This window comes from Macaca fascicularis, chromosome X (assembly GCF_037993035.2).
Source record: "Macaca fascicularis isolate 582-1 chromosome X, T2T-MFA8v1.1".
In the NCBI taxonomy this organism is placed as follows: Eukaryota; Metazoa; Chordata; class Mammalia; order Primates; family Cercopithecidae; genus Macaca; species Macaca fascicularis.
The window spans coordinates 31,886,027-31,909,399 of NC_088395.1; the positions used below are offsets into that span (position 1 = coordinate 31,886,027).

The 23,373-nt window shown below is 35.8% G+C and overlaps 1 protein-coding gene across 16 annotated transcripts in view; it reads right to left on the bottom strand.

Annotated features, from left to right (window-relative positions):
* DMD (dystrophin) overlaps window positions 1–23,373 on the bottom strand; it is a 2,153,717-nt gene that overhangs the window by 729,796 nt on the left and 1,400,548 nt on the right. For all 16 annotated transcript variants that reach the window (XM_015443662.3, XM_065538825.1, XM_065538826.1 and 13 more), the window contains one exon: window positions 5,763–5,864. In XM_015443662.3, the coding sequence (XP_015299148.3) occupies window positions 5,763–5,864 (102 nt within the window). The remainder of the gene's footprint in view (window positions 1–5,762; window positions 5,865–23,373) is intronic.

Below are 23,373 nucleotides of genomic sequence, written 5' to 3' on the forward strand. Positions count from 1 at the left end.
AACAAACAAACAAACAAAACTCATATCTATGAAAAATGAAAAAAACAGTTGTCCTAATATTTTGTGAATGGGTATTGAAGTTTGGGATAAAAATTTCAGTTACAGCATTGAGAACGTGAAAAATGGCCCTGCTGGTAGCTGGCAGCTGGCAGCTAGCTAGGCCATGATGGTCCCAGCTGGATGTTAAAAAACACTCATAGAAATAAACTAGGCAGACACAAGGCCACCCCATGGCCGTGTTTGAAACAAGACAGAGACAAGGCCTTTCTGCTATCGCAGAAATGACTCATATGAGGCATTGCTGCTCCTTTACCAATGACGTGTCTAGCCCTACTTTAATCTCATCTTCTAGATAAACACTAAGATACCTAATCACTACATTGACTCTGTTTCTTGAAAGCATCTAATCCAGAAATGGCTTCTGCTTTCTGAATTCCTCCTTAGAATCATGCAACCAGCTGAGCTCTGTGAGAAGCTTTTTCCAACGCCCTCTTACTGACATGCCCACACTCTGTCTGAAGTGTTTTACGCTCTTGCTGCAACAAGGTAAATATTCTTAATTTGTTGATTACAGGTATATTGCTAGTAATCTTGGCCAGAGGGCTTTCAGAGTATTATGTGGGGATTCAAACAGTGCCATATTACAAATAACTTAGCAAGGTGACGAGCTCTAGAATTCTAGAATATACATACGGAGCATTTGAATGAAATTGTTTCATAAAATATAAATGTGCCAGGTATTTCTAAATGAGTGTGTTATTTTATAAAATGTAAGATTAGAAATATGGAAATGCTACTCAATTAAGAAATTGAATATAATTAGAAATTTGACAATCTCATCCATATTTCTAAATGTTTATGTTTACAAGTTGCCCAAAAATCTATTGTAATTTTTTTCTCTTCTCATTGGGAAAGTGAAGCTCTCCTTAAGTTTATGCATTGGGATTAGCATTTATTCAACCTCTTATACTCCAAGACTTTTTTTCAGTTGTAAAGCAAACTTATATTTTTTTAAAATAAAATGTTACTATGAATTTACTCATAAATTATTAAGTATTTCTAACATTGTTATCTTCTTTCTAGACGTCCTCTCCCAACTTGTTCTGGTGTTATTGGCATGGGAATTGTGCTCACTAAATGAGTCAGTCAAAATAGACTTGTTCATTTGAGGGGACAATTTTTATCTGTTATCTCTCTATTGATTTCTGTTGCTATAAGTGAAGTTACACCAGGTAAACGAGATTGTATGCATGACAGATGATTTATGAAATCCAAGTATTGTTTTAATGGTAATTATATTGATTTCGGCAACATTTTGACCAATGAAATACCATTCGACCTGCTATACTGTGAATAAGTCTTGAGATGCACATCTGTTGTGAGTAATATATTAAAGATTGTTAGGCAAAAAATAAACCCTAAGGAAGTTTTGAAAAATGTTAAGATGTTGATGTTGGCAGTAGAACAAACTCATTGGAAGGAAAAAAAAACAGCTTAATCTAGTTAATTAACAACAAAACAGCTGGGAAAATGAAACATCCCTGGTTGTGATTGACTGTAATTGAAAATGACTAATGATGCTGTCATTTGCAGCTCATATCTGAGGAAATGATGCCTGGAAGATTATAATTGCTCTCTTGACCATTTGTCTACAGCAATTATTTTGTGTTAAAGGTTGAGATGGAACCCTTTGGCCAAACACAGAAAGGTCCTCACACCTTTTTCTGTTACATTGAAAAATAATTCAAGAGCAGTAAGTAAAATTAGGTTATGTAAGTAACATTTTTTGATAATATAAAAAGTTAGCAAAGCAAACCAGCTGGCTTCATTTTATCACTTTAGAAAGTAATCAAGACATTTAAAATTCCATTAACGCTCTCAGTTCTAATACATGGCAGGTGATGTAAGCATTGAAAGTATATGAACACATTTTTAAAAGTTAACTGAAAGTGTAGTTTTCTAACTTAAGTTAAAAATGAGTATGAATACAAGAAAATGGCACATAAATGCTTAAGTTCAAGACAGTTAAAAATACAATTTTATAATAAAAACCAAACAACAAATGGCTTATTTCTTTTGTAGTTTATATTGTTGTTACTGATAGCAGTAGTTTTTGTTGCTTTTAAACTGCTAAATGGGGTGCTATTGAGGACCTCGTTATTACTCTATGGAAAAATGGAACACATTAAAAACTATTTCATCTATGGCATTAATGTAATACATTACACCAAAACTATAACTTTAGCAAAATTTTAAACAATTTATATAACTCATATAGTCAGTCTTCAATAATTTCTGAAGTTAAGATGAAGAAATAACATACAAATAAATAAAAGTATGTGTGTAGAGGGGGAGAGAGAGAGGGAGACAGAGAGAGAAGAGAGAGAGAGAGGGAGAGAAGGAGAGAGAGAAAAAGAGAGAGAGAGTTGAAGTGTTAAACAAAGATGGAGAGGTATTTGATCATATGATCCTAAGATTTTTCCAGTTATTTTGCAGCAGAGATTAGTACTATATATATATGTCATTAGTAGTATTATTTCATAATTTTGACCTTTTATAGGAATTCTTCAAAGAAAATAAAGAAGTTGGTTAGTCAGAGATTTCCAAAAAGAAACCAGAAATATACCATCTTTGAAAATAAAAGAAATCTTAAAGAAGTTGATGAAGTGAAGGAAAGATGAAAGAGGAAAGAAACTGAACAGGGATTAACCCAGCTTCCAATCAGAACTCAGCTTGGGAGGTGAGCGTAGGAGCTGAACAGACAGGCTGTCTGATGCAGAATGCGGAGGTGCCAATAGACAAGTCAATTTCCTAAGAAACAGAATAATTCCCTGATGTGTCTTTAATTAGAATGTCTGTAAGCAGTGGACATACTAATTATCCATTTAAATACTGGATCTTACATATACATCATGAGAGATTTTCATTTTCTTTTTAAAGAATATCATTTTCTTCATAATTATTACAGTTTCCAAATGCACCCGCCCCCAAAACAAAACAGAAACACAATTCTCTCATGAAAATGTGCTGCAGGCTACTCAGACTCGTTTCCTCTTCTATTAAGAGGTAACAAGACCCAGAGTGAAGAAGAGGCATGAGAAGTAGGACACATTTTAAATTTTGATATATGGACTCAAAGTTGAAAAAGGCTTTGTTCACTTTCTGTCAGAGCAATGGAGCGTCCTTCAGAAAAATCACTCTAACCTTTAAAAATAAATTTTTGATCCATGCAGAGATTTAAACAGCCCTCACAGCTTTCTACCTTGTATTGCTGGGTGTCATGTTCAAAACTGTGAGGTCATTTTTTGAGCCTCTAGTTGTTTCAGGCTACCACAAACCCCAGCTAATCTTCAGATGTTCCCAAGGTCATGGTCCATAGCAAAAGTTTTACATGAGTCAACTATTTTTTTACACCCCATAATTTCCAAATCGGTCTTGCATTTTTGCCCCTATCAACTTGATATCTATATCTATATCTATATATTTTGAAATGGAGTTTTGCTCGTGTAGCCCAGGCTGGAGTGCAACGGCGTGGTCTCGGCTCACTGCAACTTCTGCCTCTCGGGTTCAAGCGATTCTCCTGCCTCAGCCTCCCAAGTAGCTGGGATTACAGATGCCCGCCACCACAGCTGGCTCATTTTCGTATTTTTAGTAGAGAGAGGGTTTCGCCATGTTGGCCAGGCTGGTCTCGAACTCCTGACCTCAGGTGATCTGCCTGCCTTGGCCTCCCAAAGTGCTGGGATTATAGGCGTGAGCCACCATGCCCAGCCAACTTGATATGCTGATTCTTCTCCAAATCCAAGGGAAAAATGGGAAAACAGGAATAAAATTTCCCTTAAGTTCAGCTTCTCCCAATGTGCCAAATTGAGAGAAAATGGGGAAGCAGGCAAGGAGAAAAAAAAAAAAAAAAAAAAGAAGGAAGGAAAGAATAGTGCTGTCTGCTACAAAAATGGTTTTAAGGGTGGTGAGAGAAGGAAAGCAACAGCTCCTGGTTTGTTCTTTTTATTCCAGAAAAGTAATTCTCCTTTTACATCACTAATGCATTAGCAGGAAGCAGATATGCTCAGGCATGGCAGATCCCAGTTCTTATCTCCAAGTAGCCCAGTAGTTGAGTGTGTGGGTGGAGGTGTGATAAGTTAGTATCAAGTATTTGGATTGTTTTGTACGTAATGAAAGCAAAAATTGTCTCACTGGCTTTTAATTAAGACCTCTCTCTCTCTCTTTTACAAAGGCACAAAAGTAAAAGCCAAATTACATGTACCTCTGTGATCTCTTAACAATTAGTGACAAACCTTAATTCATAGTCATACACCATAAGGCATAAAGTCTTTGAGGATCAACAAAGAGTAGACAGAAATGTACGCAATTGTCCATTTGTGCATTTCATGGCTTGCTACAATGAAAGTCACCCTGTTAACTGCTCTGGGGGCTGGCTTTCTTCAGAACATCAACAGAAACTCTGAAATTTGCTGCTTTCAGGACTTTCTCTAGCTCTTCGAATTAAATACTGAGCACATTGTTAGTTTTGTTAGTTTATGAAAAATGATTATACTGGGCTTGAACTGTATACAAATTACTTTTCTAGATTTTTGGAGTGGTTGCAATATATTCCTGAATAAATGTATGTTGATATCCACACAGAAACCTGTGATTTTCAGTGTCTGGTGTTTGGACATTAAGCTCAGTGCAAACTTCAACTTTACCTAAGGAAAAGTCTCTTGTAAGCTGTAAGGAAAACAAACAATCTTCTAGAAATTAAGCTTGGGCCAAGTGCAAGGGAAACTATGCAGTGACCTTAGAGACAGAATCTAAGTCATGGTAATGTTGTTTGCAAGGACAAACTGGTTCTGTATAATGAGGTTATTGACCTGAACTGTTTTCAAGCAGTTTTAAACATGAGGGTGAGGTTCATTGTATCCAAGCCTGCAACATTCACTGAGAAACTAAGACTGATCAATAAACAACCACAATTACAGGATCTCAGGAACCTTCATCATAATGGGAACCATTATAATTTCGGTCAGGTACAGAGAATCAGGTAACATATTGCTAACGTGTATTTAGCACTGGTCTCTCATTTGCAAATGGAAGCCATTGATTAGCTATTTTTTGAAAACTCACCTGGCTTTCCATCTCCCTCCTTATGTAATAGCCTGTGAATAAATGTGACCTAGACTTCAACATATGGAGAAGAAAACAAAATAGAAAGCTTTATCCCAGGCCAGCTTTTTGCCAAAGAAATAAGCAATTACATGACATTTCACTAAAAATTCTTGACCCAATGAAATACTGAAGCCTCAATGCCGATTTTCCTCTTTTATAAGAAAGAGCAACAAAGGAAAGAAAGGTCACAGACCATATTGTGATTCTTTACAGCTGTTGGAGACAGACACTATGATGCAGTAGCTTGATTTGAATTAAACCAAACAATATGAAAAGCATCAAGGCTGGCAAGCAAAGCAATAAAGCCCCAAAGAATTTAATCTACCTTGAAGGTGGGACTACTTTTGTATTGATGGCAGCACACCAGGACAGAAATGAGTTCTTTAATGCAATGACTCGTTAACAGCCTTAAGATCACAATATATAAATAGGATATGCTGATCAAAAAGACAGCTTTGCCTCTGCTATTACAGTATGGCCAGTATTTCCTTACAAGTTATTTCATTGATTATAAATAGTCCACGTCAATGGCAAATGTACAACAGGGGAAGCATAACCCATTATGAGGTAATGGATATAGCTAGAGGTTGCTTCATTACCTTCACTGGCTGAGTGGCTGGTTTTTCCTTGTACAAACGCTGCCCTTTAGACAAAATCCCTTCCACATCCGGTTGTTTAGCTTGAACTGCGATTTCAGTTTCCTGGGGAAAAGAACCCATAGAGTGCAGATTAACTTCACAGTTAGCAATAAAATTACTAAATTTAAATATACCCTTGGAGACACCACATGTATTGCAGATCAATTTCTGCTGGGTACATAAGGGCACAAAAATGTAGCTTTTGATGCAGAGAAAAGAAACAGAGATGTGAAACAAAGTAAAGTTAAAAAAATTCATCCAATATCTTCTTGAATTATATAATAATACTCACAGAGAAACACAGGCGTTAACTTTCTACTTTTCAAAAAAGTAAAATGCAATAATGACAGTACAATTAACATAACTTATATGAATAGACACTAGTTTTAGCTTTAATAATCTCAATAATCCTAATGTTCATATGACTTTATACACTTATTGTTTTACAAAATTCTGTTTGGAGTATTGGATATAAATTTTGTTTTGAAATAAATATCAAATAATTATTTCTACATCACTGTCAAAACTATTTTCTTTCCAAAGGGTAAACACTTAAAGTACAGTATCAAAGCTTATTATTTATTAATGAGTCAAATAGGCCTTTCGAAGAATGATTTTTTTTTTTTGTATTATTTGCTTTTCTTCAGTCTGGAGAAGGCTGAAGCATGACAAAAAAAATCCTTTAGGTATATGAATATAAGCATTTTGTTACTATCTGCTGCCTAGCTCTCTTGACAAGAGGACAAAAGAAATGTGCAGAAATTGAAGCTGACGGAAGTGAAGTTAAATATTACAGAAGACTTTTTGGATGGAACACTTGTTAAACACTAGGATAGAGCATCAATTAATCAATGTCAGGCATCAGTCAGGGCCTGGACAATCTTCCCTAGAGAGCAGCTCCTGATTAACCCACATCTCTCTTCCTCCCTCTCCTATCCCGGAGCCTCCCAGCACTGCTGTGTGTAAGCGTCTAATGCCACTGTTTCCTTTGTATACTGTGTTTGTACCTGTTCCCTCTCAGTTCATCAGTAGGAAATCCCAAATTACTATAATCTCAAACTGCCCAGTGTGTTGTCTTGCAACTTATGGGTGCTCAGCACATACTCTTGAGATAGACTATTTTTCTCCAGTTCTTATTATAATAAATACCAGCGGCAAACAGGCACTTTGGTCAAAATTGTATATAACTAACTTCATGTGTTAATGGTTATGTATGCAAATTTCAGTTCCTTTATAACAGGAGTTTAACTACTTTACATGTAGAACTACTAATTGATAGTCTTACTGCCCCTTGCCAAGAAAACACATTGTTCCCTGAAAATGCAGCACCCGGAATGACTGTATGTCTTTGCTAGAGGTAGAAATAGCTCTGATCTCAGATCAGAAAATCTAGTTTTACTTACTGAATTCTAAATAGGTCCCCAGCCACTATAAATTCACCCTTGAATACCCCATTTGTAAAAAAAACATTTTGGTGTAGTAAATGGTTATATGGTCTCAAAATACTTTAAGAGAAAATAAAATATATTATTCTAAGGAAGTAGACAAAAGAGCGTATCTTCCCCAAGGTAAAAATGATTTAAGAAAAGGAAAAAAAGTAACTGAATTTTCAACCTATACATTTATCATTTATGTATATCGTAAAGTACCAAGCCAAATCCATGTACAATGTCTAAATTATACATTTGAAATTATATATGCATTACACATATAAACTGATGAGTTAACTTAAAGCACTGTCACCACCATTCATTTTGTATGTGTTTCTCTTAAGACAAACCACTATTTTCTATTTATTCACTGACAGCTGGGACTTTTCTTGTGATATTTATTGATATTGCTAATTATTGGTAATAGACAATGTTTTCTGATTAGCTTCACCATAGCTGTAGACTATATTATTGATGATAGCATAGTTACCATTTGTATAATGAGTACTGTTTCCCTTCCCCAACCCTGATTCAAACAGATTGCCAATTTACAGATAAGAAAATGAATCAAGGGTGGATGGGATAGTAGTGATGGTAGTGACAATGATGTGAATAGCTTGCCCACAACCTCGTGGGATGTAGAACAGTTAATATTCAAACACGGCTAGGTCTGAATCCAAAGTTTATGCTATTGGCAGTAGTAACAGCTACTTCTTCGTATCCTACAACAACTTAATAACATATCTAAATGACTTGATCAAATTATGTGATTTCTAAGCATTAAGAATTTTACTTTCACCATCTGAATCTGACATTATCACATATGCTGAAAAACATGTCCTACCTCTCTGATAATAGAGAATCACTATGGGTCAGAGGGAGACACGCAACTTAATGCAACAGTAGTCATTCCCATTCATTGGAATTTTTGAAAAATGATAGCAAAGACTATTGTTTCCACTGCCAACCTACAGTCTTATTTAAACTGTTCCAATTCCTTTGCTTCCTCCTTCAAAACACATCACAATTAGTCAAACTATGTGTATATGTATAGTGTTGACCATTCCTAAAGAATTATCCTCTATAAGAGTAAGGCCCATAACTACCTTGTTCACTCACATCCCTGGAAGTGCCTAACACATAGTAGGTGCTAAACAAAAAATTATTGAATGGGCAAATAAATACTGTTGCAACTTTGAGCCTATGGGAATTGAGTTAGAGTGTGTATTACTAGAGACATTTGTTCATGCAGACAGTTGAAAGGTTCATGGCACAGATTATTTTCTTTCTAAATAATCTGCTAGAGTTAAATACAGAGTCTACTTTTCTACTTTTGGATTTCCTTTAGCGATTTTTTGGGAAATTTTACATCTTCACATTATTGATTACAACAATGTCTCAGAAAACCCATTTCTATGATAAATTAAAATGGGATTATTTTATACTTAATCCTTTCATTGACTTCCTTTAAACTAAAATTCCATTTATTCCATATTTTTCTTCTCAGCTGAATTTGGATAATTTAATCTCTATCTAGCAAACCAAGGGAAAATCATAAATACAAATGTTTTAGCATTTATATTATTTAGCATGAATATTTTACATAACCAACATCTGAATGTGGGACCGCTAATCAGACACTTTATAACTATTGCACTTGAAGCATAGTAAACATTTATTAGTTTTCATTTGTAATTTCAGTAGAAGAGTAAACTTGGAAGGGCTGGAGGATCATACTTCCTATACAAAACTAAAAACTTCTATGAGTATTAAAACCTGTGCTGTCCTAGCATGGAAAAGCTCATCTTTCCTTTCAAACACTCCCACTTCACTTTTCTTTTTCACTCATCGAACACAGGAAGTCAATATTCTCCTCAGATTCCCTTAAATTTAATGTGTCCCTCTGTCCCCCAATACATATAATTTGTATTTGATACACTTCATGCAACTTTTGCTTTTCATAGTATTTATATGTTAAAACCTTTTGCACTGAACACCAAACTTCATATATTATTCCAACTTTTAAAAAAGATTTATATTTCTAAAAATGGAGTATGTATTCAAAAGATAGCTGCTGCATCATCTATTCAATATATTTACCAAATGATTTGGAGGGCCCACCATAAAGATTGGGATACAGCACTAGAAACTTTTCAATTTACAATATGAATATATGTGTGTGATATACATGTATATACATATATATGTGTATTAGGTATGACATATAATACACATATCAACATATAGGTATAATATGCACATATACACATATGCATATGTGTGAATGGATATTTAGATACATGTATGTATATGTACAGGTGTACCTCATTTTACTGAGTTTTGCCTTATTGGCTCTGCAGATACTGCAGTTTTTACAAACTGAAGGTTTGTAGCAACCCTGCATCAAGCAAGTCTATCAGCAACATTTCCAACACCATGTGCTTACTTCATGTCTCTGTGTCACATTTTGATAATTCTCACAATATTGCAAGCTTTCTCAATATTTTTATAACTGTTATGGTGACGGGTAATTGGTAATCTTTGATGTTACTATTTTAATAGTTTTGGGGTGACACAAACAGTGCCCATATAGGATGGCAAACTTAATCCATTAATGTATGTATTCTGAACTCTCCACTGACCAGTCAGTCATTCCCTTACCTCTGTTCCTCTCCTTGGGCCTCCCTATTCTGAGACATAACAATATCGAAATTATGCCAGTTAATAACTGTACTGTGACCTCTAAGTGTTCAAGGGAAAATAAGAGTTGCATGCCTCTCACTTTACATCAAAAGCTAGAAATGATTAAACTTGGTGAGGAAGGCATGTCAAACGCCAAGATAGGCTGGAAGCTAGGCCTCTTGTGCCCGTTAGCTAAGTTGTGAATGCAAAGGAAAAATTCTTGAAGAAAGTTAAAAGTGCTAGTCTAGTAAACATGTAAATGATAACAAAGCAGAACAGTCTTATTGTTAATATGGAGAATGCCTTAGTGGTCTGGACAGAAGTTCAAAACAGCCACAACATTCTCTTAAGCCAAAGCCTAATCCAGAGCAAGGATCAATTCTGTTCAGTTGTATGAATGCTGACAGAGGTGAGGAAATTGTAGAAGTTGGAAGCCAGCAGAGGTTTGTTCATGAGGCTTTAGGACGAAACCCTCTCCATAACATAAAAGTGCAAGGTGTTTTTGCTGCCGTTGCTTTTGGTGTTTTAGACATGAAGTCTTTGCCCATGCCTATGTCCTGAATGGTACTACCTAGGTTTTCCTCTAGGGTTTTTATGGTATTAGGTCTAACATTTAAGTCTCTAATCCATCTTGAATTAATTTTCGTATAAGGAGTAAGGAAAGGATCCAGTTTCAGCTTTCTACTTATGGCTAGCCAATTTTCCCAGCACCATTTATTAAATAGGGAATCCTTTCCCCATTTCTTGTTTCTCTCAGGTTTGTCAAAGATCAGATGGCTGTAGATGTGTGGTATTATTTCTGAGGGCTCTGTTCTGTTCCATTGGTCTATATCTCTGTTTTGGTACCAGTACCATGCTGTTTTGGTTACTGTAGCCTTGTAGTATAGTTTGAAGTCAGGTAGCATGATGCCTCCAGCTTTGTTCTTTTGACTTAGGATTGTCTTGAAGATGCGGGCTCTTTTTTGGTTCCATATGTACTACGGCAGCAAAAGCCAAAATTGACAAATGGGATCTCATTAAACAAAAGAGCTTCTGCACAGCAAAAGAAACTACCATCAGACTGAACAGGCAACCTACAGAATGGGAGAAAATTTTTGCAATCTACTAATCTGACAAAGGGCTAATATCCAGAACCTACAAAGAACTCAAACAAATTTACAAGAAAAAAACAAGCAACCCCATCAAAAAGTGGGCAAGGGATATGAACAGACATTTCTCAAAAGAAGACATTCATACAGCCAACAGACACATGAAAAAATGCTCATCATCACTGGCCATCAGAGAAATGCAAATCAAAACCACAATGAGATACTATCTCATACCAGTTAGAATGGCGATCATTAAAAAGTCAGGAAACAACAGGTGCTGGAGAGGATGTGGAGAAATAGGAACACTTTTACACTGTTGGTGGGATTGTAAACTAGTTCAACCATTATGGAAAACAGTATGGCGATTCCTCAAGGATCTAGAACTAGAAGTACCATATGACCCAGCCATCCCATTACTGGGTATATACCCAAAGGATTATAAATTATGCTGCTATAAAGACACATGCACACGTATGTTCATTGAGGCACTATTCACAATAGCAAAGACTTGGAATCAACCCAAATGTCCATCAGTGACAGACTGGATTAAGAAAATGTGGCACATATACACCATGGAATACTATGCAGCCATAAAAAAGGATGAGTTTGTGTCCTTTGTAGGGACATGGATGCAGCTGGAAACCATCATTCTTAGCAAACTATCACAAGAACAGAAAACCAAACACCACATGTTCTCACTCATAGGTGGGAACTGAACAATGAGATCACTTGGACTCGGAAAGGGGGACATCACACACCGGGGCCTATCATGGGGAGGGGGGAGGGGGGAGGGATTGCATTGGGAGTTATACCTGATGTAAAGGACGAGTTGATGGGTGCTGACGAGTTGATGGGTGCAGCACAGCAACATGGCACAAGTATACATATGTAACAAACCTGCACGTTATGCACATGTACCCTAGAACTTAAAGTATAATAATAATAAAAAAGAAAAAGAAAAAAAGAGTGCAAGGTGGAGCAACAAGTGCTGATGGAGAAGCTGCAGCAAACTATCCAGAAGATCAAGTTAATATCTAAGATGATGAAGGTAGCTACACTAAACAACAGATTTTCAGTGTAGATGAAGCAGTCTTCTATTGGAAAAAGATGCCATCTAGGACTTTCATTGACTAGCTAGAGAGAAATCAATGCCTGGCTTTGAAAGTTCAAAGGACAGGCTGACTCTCTTGTGAGGGGCTAATGCAATCGGTGACTTTCAATTAAAGCCAATGCTGATTTACCATTCCAAAAATCCTAGGGCCCTTACAATTATGCTAATAGACTCTGCCTGTGCTCTATAAAGGGAACAACAAAGCCTGGATGATAGCACATCCCTTTACGGCATGGTTTACTGAATATTTTAAGCCTATTGCACAGAAGAAAAAAATCTCTTTCAATATATTACTGCTTGTTGATAATGCACCTGCTCAGCCAAAAGGTCTGATGAAGATGTGCCAAGAGATTAATTTTGTTTTTATGCCTGCTAACACAACATCCATTCTGCAGACCTTGGATCAAGGAGTCATTTCAGCTCTCAAGACTTATTCTTTAAAAAGTACATTTTGTAAGGCTATAGTTGCCCTAGGCAGTGATTCCTCTGATGGATTTGGGTAAACGGAAAATCTTCTGGAAAGGACTCACCATTCCAGATGCCATTAAGAAAATTTGTGATTCATGGAAAGAGGTAAATATCAACATTACAAGGAGTTTGGAAGAAGTTTATTCCAACCCTCATGAATGATTATGAGGGTGCAAGACTTTAGTGGGGGAAGTTACTGTGGATGTGGAAAAAATTGCAAGAGAACTAGAATAAGAAGTGGAGCCTGAAGGTGTAACTGAATGGCTGTAATCTCATAATAAAACTTCAATGGATGAAGAGTTGCTACTTATAGATGAACATAACAAAGTGTTTTCATGAGACAGAATCTACTCCTGGTGAAGATGCTGTAAACAATGTTGAAATGACAACAAAGGGTTTAGAATATTCTGTAAACTTAGTTGGTAAAGCAGCAGCAGGGTATGAGAGGCTTGACCTCATTTTTGAAAGATCTACTGTGAGTGAAATGCTATCAAATAGCATCACACGCTACATAAAAATCTTTTGTGAAAAAAATCAATCAACGTAGCAAACTTCATGGTTGTTTTATTCTAAGAAATTGGCACAGTCACTCCAACCTTCATCAGTTACTACTCTGATCAGTCAGCAGCTATCTACATCAAGGCAAGACCATCCATCAGCAAAAAGATTAAGACTCATTGAAGGCTCAGATGATTATTAGCAAGCTTCAGCAACTAAGTAGTTTTTAAATAATTTCAACTATTATTTTAGATTTAAGGGGTACATGTGCAGGTTTGTTACATTTATATACTTATTGGGTGATACTGAGGTTTGGAGTATGACTGATCCTGTCACTGAGATAGTGCACATTGTATCTAATAGTTTTTCAACTCTTGCCCCTTCCTTATCTCTTCCCCTACTAGTTTCCAGTATGTACTGTTGCCATCTTTATGTCCATGAATGCCCAATGTTTAGGCCCACTTATAAGTGAGAACATGTGGTATTTGGTTTTCTGTTCCTACTAATTCACTTATGATAATAGCCTCCAGTTGCATGCATGTTGCTACAAAGGACATAATTTCATTCTTTTTTATGGTTGTGTAGTATTTCATATTGTATGTGTACCACATTTTCTTCATCCAGTCCACCATTGATGGTTATCTAGGTTGATTCCTTGGCTTTTCTATTGTGAATAGTGCTGCAATGAACATACAAGTGCATGTGTCTTTTTAGTAGAATGATTTCTTTTCTTTTGGATATATAATCAGTAATGGGATTGCTGGGTCGAATGATAGTGCATTTTAAGTTGAGAAATTTCCAAACTGCTTTCCACAGTGGCTGAACTAATTTACACTCCCACCAACAGTGTATAATGTTCCCCTTTCTCCGCAGTCTCACCAACATCTATTATGTTTTGAGTTTTTGATAATAGGTATTCTGACTGGTGTGAAATGGTATCTCACTGTGGTTTTGATTTCCTTTTCTCTGATGATGAGTGATGTGGAGCATTTTTTCATATCTGTTAGCCACCTGTGTGTCTTCTTTTGAGAAGTATCTATCTGTTCATGTCTTTTGCCCACTTTTTTAATGGGGTTATCTGTGTTTTGCTTGTTAAGTTCCCTATAGATTATGGATATTAGATCTTTGTCTGATGGATAGTTTGTGTATATTCTCTCTCATCTTGTGGGTTGTCTGTTTACTCTGTTGATAGTTTATTTTGCTGTGCAGAAACTCTTTAGTTTAATTAGATCCCACCTGTGAATTTTTGGTTTTGTTACATTTGCTTTTAAGGACTTAGTAATGAATTCTTTCCCAAGGGTGATGTCTAGAATAGTATTTCCTAGGTTTTCTTCTAGGATTCTTCTAGTTTGAGATTTAATTTAATTTAATTTAATTTATTTATTTAGGGACAGAATCTCGCTATTGTCAGGCTGGAGTTCTGTGATGCTATCTGGGCTCACTACAACCTCCAACTCCCTGGTTCAAGCGGTTCTCCTGCTTCAGCCTCCCAAGTAGCTGGGATTACAGGGACGTGCCACCTTGCCCAGCTAATTTTTTTCTATTTTTAGTAGAGACGGGATTTCACCATGTTGGCCAGGATGGTCTCGATCTCCTGACCTCGTGATCTGCTTGCTTCAGCTTCCCAAAGTGCTGGGATTACAGGTGTGAGCCACCACACCCAGCTGAGATTTTATTTTTTTAAATCTTTAATCCATCTTGAGTTAATTTTTGTATATAGTGAAAGGTAGGAGTCCAGTTTCATTCCTCTGCATATAGTTAGCTAGCTATCCCAGTACCATTTATTGAGTAGGGAGTCCTTTCCCCATTTTTTCATTTACTTTGTTAAAGATCAGATGGCTGTAGGTATGTGGCTTTATTTCTGGGTTCTCTATTCTGTTCTATTGGTCTAAGTTTCTGTCTTTGTGAAAGTCCCATCCTGTTTGGGTAACTGTAGCCTTATAGTATAGTTTGAAGTTGGTTAATATCATGCTTTATTCCTTTCACTTATGATTGCTTTTACTCTTCAGGCTCTTTTTTAGATTCATATGAATTTTAGGATAGCTTTTTATAATCTGTGAAAAATGACATTGGTAGTTTGATAGGAATAGCATTGAATCTGTAGATTGCTATAAGCAGTATGTCCATTTTAACGATATTGATTCTTCCGTTCCATTAACATGGAATGTTTTTCCATTTGTTTGTGTTATCTATGGTTTCTTTCAGCAGTGTTTTGTAGTTACCCCTGTAGAAATCTTTCACCTTTTGGTTAGATGTATTCCTAGATATTTTATTTTTTGTGGCTATTGTAAATAGGTTGCATTCTTGATTTGGCTCTCAGCTTGAACATTGCAATAACATATTTTTAAATTAAGGCATGTACATTAGTATTTAGGCATACACTATTGCATACTTAATAGATTACAGTGTAGTATAAACATGACTTTTATATGTACCAAGAAACCAAAAAATTCATGTGACTCACTTTATTATGGTGGTCTGAAACTGAACCTTCAGTGTCTCAGAGGTATGTCTGTATATGTATATGTATATGTACATGTATATGTATATGTATATGTATATGTATATGTATATGTATGCTATGAAGAAAGACTAAAAAGAGTAAGTAGAGAGTGACAGTGGGCTCTATTTTAGGCATTGTGAGCACAGAAGACTGCTCCTCTCTTCAGGAAATGGAATGAAGTGAAGAAATGAGTCATGTCAACATACTGAAGACTATTTCAGGCAGAGGGAAAAGCCAGTTCAATTGCCAAAAGGCGGCGAGGAGTTTGGTTTGTATAAGGATTTGAAGTAGTACAATGCTCTGTTAACATAAATATGTACAGAATCATTCAGGTGTTGTAGAGGACAGAATAAAGTTTTCTCTCTCTCTTTCTCTCCCTCTCTTTCTCTCAAGTTGATTGTATACACCAAGAACTTGGTACTTTGTAATATTTCTTGGATACCAACCCTGATTTGACTCTTTTAAGATGATAACTCTAGCGGCAGATTGGAGGCAAGATTTTAAGGATAAGGGGCCGGTGGAAGAAACATAGGATATTCCTTTAGAAGTCCAAGTACTTGTTGAACAAACAGGAGCAGCATGGATGTTCAGGCAGTATCATTCTTATGTTGTGGATACAGGACTGGCAGGACTTGATGGGGAAAAAGAAAATTTTCAGAATCACCAAGATTTTATAACTTGGGAGAAACTGTCTAGGGGAATAGGGAAGATAGATGAGCCTGTACATGGAAGCAATAATGTTTACAGGTTGGACACATGAGTCAAGGTGCCTGTGAGTAACACTGATGCAAATGTACAGAAAGTAATTGGAAAAACAAGTGTAGTGTGCAGATTAGGGGTAAAGCTAAGAATACAGGTTTGGAGGTAAAAACAGTAGTTGGACAATATTGTCCCAGTGATACTTGTAGAGTGACTGAGGACAGAGCCAGAATTAGGTATTCACCTCCACAGGATAAGAGAAGAAAGTTGAACCAATAAAAAATAGCAAGAGCAGAAGAGATTGAAACAAGAATATGTAAAAACCCAAAAAAGAAGTGAGGAGAGAATTATATGAAAAGGGGTGCCACCATGTTATATATTACAGATTAGCAAGGAAACTAAAGAAATAATAGAAATACTAACACTGAATATATCCTTCATTGGAGGTTAAAATGAAATGAGGGTTTATATCCAATGTTCTCGGTTTACTTTGTAAATACTAGCTTCTGCTCCCCAAAATTTACTACATGTTTCCATTTTTAAAATTCAGCAAACAGATTTAGGTAACAACAGTAAACTTACTAGATATATCTTACAATGGGAGCAACTATATCAAGGTCAGTAAAACAAATCAATGTGAATGTTTGCTCTGGAAAATCAAGGAATAGACACACACACACACACACACACACACACACACACACACAATCTTTAAGGATAGTTATTATGGAAGAAACAAACCTAAAATTATAAGGGTATTAATTCATTCTCTATGATAAAAATTCTTAAGATTTTTAAAAAGTCTTGCAACACTGTAACCAATTCAAAAGGCTTGATATTTCTTCCTTTAAAATTGCTTATATGTACAATCCACTGTAAATTCTATAACTTTAGCAAATGAACAGAAATAGTCAATAATTTCATCTGTGTTTCCTGTATGCAGCCAAATGACTAGCATCCTTCTCTATCCACCCCATGTTCTTCAATCACCCATAAATAGTTCCAAAAATCATGAAGAATAGATACCACTATTCAGAAGGCACTGGCAGATAGATAGGATCAGGAGTCTGCTTTGACTACTACAAGGAATTTCCTTAAGACATTCACATATGAATTTTAATTAATAAAATTGCTATTGGCAAATAAACAGAAATAGCAACAAGGCTGACATTTGAGTAGTCCAAGTATTATTTAGAGATCCAAAGTACTAAGCAGGTGCTTGCTAGATGATGGACTGAAGAGCAGGTGGCATGCCAAATGAAATGTCCATATTTTTCACTTGCAGGAAGTAGAATATTCCCCATTCAAGTCACCAAAATAGCCCTAGATTTAGTCCTCTGGTGAATGAACATTGCATAGTCACCTCATTTCCCTCTATTGAAATGTTTCCTATTACCGTGTCCTTCTATCATCACTATTGTCATCTTTTCATCCTTCAATGACATAATACAGATTTTAAGTACCTAGATGAGATTTATTCTCAGTTCTATAGAAATAGAGCAATGGGTGAAAGAATTCATTTCAGCTCTAAATTCTTTGTGGTTACTTTTCCTTGGCACATTTTTGGAGAACTGGACCTCTAATTAAATGCACCTTTGATAGATCACTTTAGAAAGACCATTTTGAAGATAAATTTCTACAATTTACCTCACTACATTTATTTGCAGGTTGAATTTATTAGTTCAAAGATAGGTCATTTATTAAGGGCAAGATATTATTGCTTGAAGGGTCAACTGTAGTAAATCCAATTAACTTCACTGAAAATATTCTTTACTATATATTTTCTTAAGTGAGTTTAAGGAAAATAAACTATAAGAACTGACAATTATGCTAAAAATGAAAGAATATGTAAAATAAATTTTAAAAATTTGTTATTTTTCCATGCAAATAAAATGTGACATAGAAAAGCTAAAAAACAAAGCAAGAAACAACTCCAAAGAAACCACATGAGATGGAAAGATTAGAAAATGGTACTAAAATCATTAGCTGCGCTGAAAATGGCAAGTAACTGCTATAGTGATATTAACTGCTACGATAATATTAACAAGCTACAGTTGCTAAAATACTTACTATATGTCAAACACTGTGCTTTTCACACACACATACACTCCTACAAAAAAAGTTGTATCTAATTTCACAGATGCTGAAATTGAGAGCGATTAGGTCAATTATCCAAGACCATGTGGCTTGCAAATAGCAGAGTTGAGATTATATCCAGGAAGTATGTGTCACCAAATCTCTACTTCCTTTCTTAATCTATTGTGTATACTGTGTGTATGTGTGTATGCATGCATGTATGCACATGTACATATATGCTTATTTCTTTCCAAAATTGACATGCTTCTTAATATTATGTTAATTAATTCTCCTCCTCTTGAACTCAAATACATTCTACAATATTCTTGCAGAATATAAATGAGAGAAAATCCTATCTCTTTTCACAGAAAAGCAAATAAATTTTTACATAGCCTTGAAAATGCTCTGAGGGTTTCTCTTAGTGGGTTTCTGATTGCCAAACCTCTGATATCCAGGTCAGAGAATTGGTTTGAGAAAACCTTTTATCTCACAAATGGCCTCACATCTTTATATGATTTCAGATAAGGTGAAGAAGGCCACCACTAAAATGGAAACATAGCTAATTATAGTGGCCGGCTTTTGTAAGGAGAAAGTGTTCAACTTCAAAGAACATTCAGACAAGAAAGTCGTCAAGGGATTTCCACCAAAAAGCCTCATTTCTAATAATAGAACATTTCCATTAAGGTTTTTTGTTTTTCCCTGTGCCTTATTCTTAATGTCCCCTCCAATGCAAGATTGTGCACCAGGTGTAAAGATCCTTATGATACAAGAAGAGTTTTATTTTCTTCATAGTATTGATAGTTTACTGTAATGTCAGGTATAACTTTAAGAAAATAACTTGTATTAATTAGGTAATAGGGAGTAATGGTTCACTAACAGTAGGAGAATATCATAGTCTCTTTTGAAATTCAGCCCTGATAGGTTTTTGAAATGGAGTAACTCTAAGCACCTTTAGTTTTATTTATTTCTTATTAAATGGCATTACTAATAATGGGCAGTTACTGATCCGACAAGCAGTGAAGCAAAGATTAGTGATGAAAAGAGGTCAAAAAAAGAAAACAAAAAACAAACAAACAAAAAAAACCTTTGAGAGTAAAAGTATCAAGTCAGAGGCAAATTAATATATATTTACATTTTCTAATAATTGATTTATTCAACATTATATTTCTAATTCAACATCATGCTGATTGTGTGTGCGTGTGTTTAACTAGAAATTTGGTGTTCATAGAAATAGTACAGCAGGGAAAAATTCTTCCTTATTTTCCTTTCTTGTACTTAATTTCTTTAAATTTTCTTCATTTTGCCTACTAATAACCTTAGAATACATGATTATATATAAAGAATATATATCTCAAAGCACATTATAAGGAGGACATAAACAACCTTTCCATGTATGTTCAAACATTTATTTATTTATTTGTTCATTCAACAAACATTTATTCAATGCTTACTATGTTTCACTGCCTGGGGTAGGAATGGGGAATGCAGACACACAAATACATATTAAACTTAGAGCGTGTCAGGTATAACAACTAGTCAAGTGCAATGTACAATGGAGCACAGAGCAGGAACTGATTAGTTTTGTGTTTGATAGACAAGAAGGTCAGGACAGAAAGGCTGGTAGCAGAAACAGCTCATGCACCTTATTATAAGGGGATGGATGGCAGAGGGAATGTATTCCAAGAGGGAATATGGAATATGCAAAGACAGGAAGCAGAAGCAGTATGGAGCTATCATGTAGGGGAATGGGAAGTAATGGAGTAGAAATAGAAAACAAAAGCCAGAGGAAAGAAGGATCTTGTATACCACCCTCAGAACTGTAGTGGAGGAGCTACAAAAGAGTTTTAAATAAGGGAATGGCACTTATGTATTCTAATTGGTCTTCTAAATATATATGAATGTATATTTATAAATGAATGTATATGAATATATGAATAAGTAGACATAGGATCTACTATTAATGCTTGGTTGTCTAATCAAATGAGTTGATCTGAATGAGATATAAATATTGCTACTGAAAAAAGAAATTCAAGATAAAAATGACAACATTTTTGTAAACACAAGTTTCCATTCACTTAATTTTTTTAACTTTTATTTTAAGTACATGTGCAGGTTTGTTACATAGGTAAACTGTGTCATGGGGGTCTGTTGTACAGATTATGTTGTCACCCAGATATTAAGCCTAGTACCCATTAGTTATATTTCCTGGTTTTCTCCCTCCGCCCAACTTCCACCCTCTGATAGGCCCCAGTGTGTGTTGTTCCCCTCTATGTGTCCACGTGTTCTCATCACTCAGCTCCCACTGATAATTTACTTATTTAAAAAGAGTGCCTTCTGCCATTTGGCTATTTTGTCAATCCTCACAATCAGCAGTTTTTCTATCTAATCTATCATTGATGATAAGGGCCACTATTGTTATATAAACAAAGAAAGCCAAAACACACACACACACACACACACACACACACACACACACACACACAAAACACCTAGACTTTGTAAACACTATCTATTGTACGACATATCTCAAGTTCAGAGGTGTTGAAATACTAAAAAATGCATTTTTGTAATCAATGAACTCCTAAGATATTTGTGGATACTATGATTGATTTGTTAGTCCATTATTATTCATTTCCTCTCTTAATATGGCTTCCCTGCAGTGAATATACTCCCCTTCCCATTGACTTTGGGCTTGACTGTGTACCTTTGATCAATAGACTGTGGGCAGAAAGGACTGTGTGGCAGCTTTTAGCTGGAACTTTAAAGGCAATTCAAGATTTGCTGGTTCCCCTTGTTCTTATCTTCCACCATGAGAGAATAATATGCCATATAAAAGCTGCTCTTTCTGCTGGGGTCCTGGGATGGGAAGACATTTAGAGTAGATCCATAGTCTAGAATGAAAAGACCTTAACTTGATTCATAGTGTGGAGTAAAGCTGCAGCTGATCTGCAGACACATGAGTGAGTAATAAATGTTTGTTGTTATGTGTCACTGGAATTTCGTCATTGTTTGTTACTGCAGCAAGAGCTGACAATTACAATATTATAGTAAAACAAACAAAAAAATATGTGATTTCTGGGACGAAAAGACCAAAGTAAGCCTTTAATATAAATGTGCCTTGGGCACATACATTGACTGCACTATCTCTCATTCCATATAGAAACTGTTTGCTAAAAAGGGTAGCAAGAAACAAAATATGAAATGGAATCAATATTGTGTTAAAGCCTGATTTCTGTGGCCCAGATTGTCAGGCAAAGACTCTGACAAATGAAGGCTGATGGATGGAAAAACACAACATTGTTCCGTTGAGTTTCTTTGTCTTTCCTCTCATGTTGGGTGACTGTTCTTTTATTTATCTACAATTAGGTTTGCCAGACCACTGCAACACAGCTCGCTTTCACTACAACTACATGCTGTCAAGTACATGCCAAGCTGATTGACAAAGAATGACAGGTTCTCTCTTTCCATTTTGAACTAATCAAGGGCAGCTCACCAAAGGGAGACTTAAAAAAAGACTTAGAGATTTGTGGATTTCAAAAATAATCTGTCCGAATATACAAAGCATAATGCAGTATTGATTTTCAAACTGGCAAGTGTTGTGAAATGTGAAGATATAAGCTAAGCTGCATACTCGAAATCAAGGCCAGTGAAAGAGTGGACACAGGTGTGACCATCAAGTAACATCCAGAAGCCTCTATGGAAGCTCTCCACCTTAAAGTGGGGGTTTCAAAGTTTTTTTGGCAGAATTCTTTTGACAAATGAAATATCACCAAAACACTTCCAAAAATATCACTTGAGTCATTTCGTGAATATTGACCAATTACTTATTATGTGCTAAACATTGTTTGAGGTACTAGATATGTAACAGTGAATAAAACAGACAGATTTTCTGTGTCCTCATAAAACTTACATTCTAATGGTGATAATGTATAGTAAAAGAGAAATTACAATGCTTTGAAGAGTGAAAAGTGCCAAAGAACAAAATTTAAAGCATTGGATGGGAATAAGAGACTTATGTATGGGGCAAAGGGAGGTGGGATGTGGAGAGTTTAGAAAGTGCCTGCAGGGAAAGCCTCACTGAGTAGGTGGTATTTAAATAAAGATCTGAAGGAAGTGAGGGAACGATTCAAGCAGCTATCTCAGGAAAGAACAATCTGTGCAGAGACCGCAAGTGCAAAGGCCCTGGGGCAGGAGTGTATGTGTAGGTTCAATTAAAAAAACAAGGACACCAGGGTGAGTGGAATCGAATGAACAAGAGGAGGGTAGTAGGAATGATAGCCATAGAGTTGGGGATGGAGGAGGATAGGTCCTGCATCTTTGGAAGGATTTTGACTGTTATTCTGAGTGAGATTAGGAACCATAGGAGGGTTTTCAGCAAAGGAGTGATGTGATCTGACTTATTTTTAAATAGATCATTCTGGCTGCTGTATTAAGATTAGACTTTAGGAATGCAGAGAACAGATGGTAGTTAAGAACAGATTCTTAAGGGGGTAAAATCTGCATTGTTTGGCTGGAAGGACTTTGTGAAAACCTGAAGCCCCTATTTTGGAAAACTTTATACATACAGTTCTTAACTAAGGGCCAAAGTTCTGGTCTGGTTTAATAGCAGCACAGGACACTGCTTAAAAGAACATTCATTTAAACTGGTACTCCCAGGTCTTGCTGCCTTCCTAAGTCCTTACTGGTGAAGAGTATGGGCTCTTGAGTCTGGTTATCTAGGTTCCAATCCTAGCATGAATTGACTATTTGCAACAGAGACCAAATGGCCCACAAAGCCTCAAAAGTTGACTGAAATATTTTCTATCTGGCCTTTTAAAGAAAAAAGTTGGCCAACCACTCATGTAGAGAAATGGTTAGGTTCAGGCTTTGTGGCTCTAAAATCCTTCAAGTATGCATAATTATTCCACAAAGTAAATATATATCAAAACATCACATTGTACCTCATAAATACATATAATTATTATTTGTCAATTAAAAATAAAATAAAAAATACATGGGTATTTTTAATAATCAAACA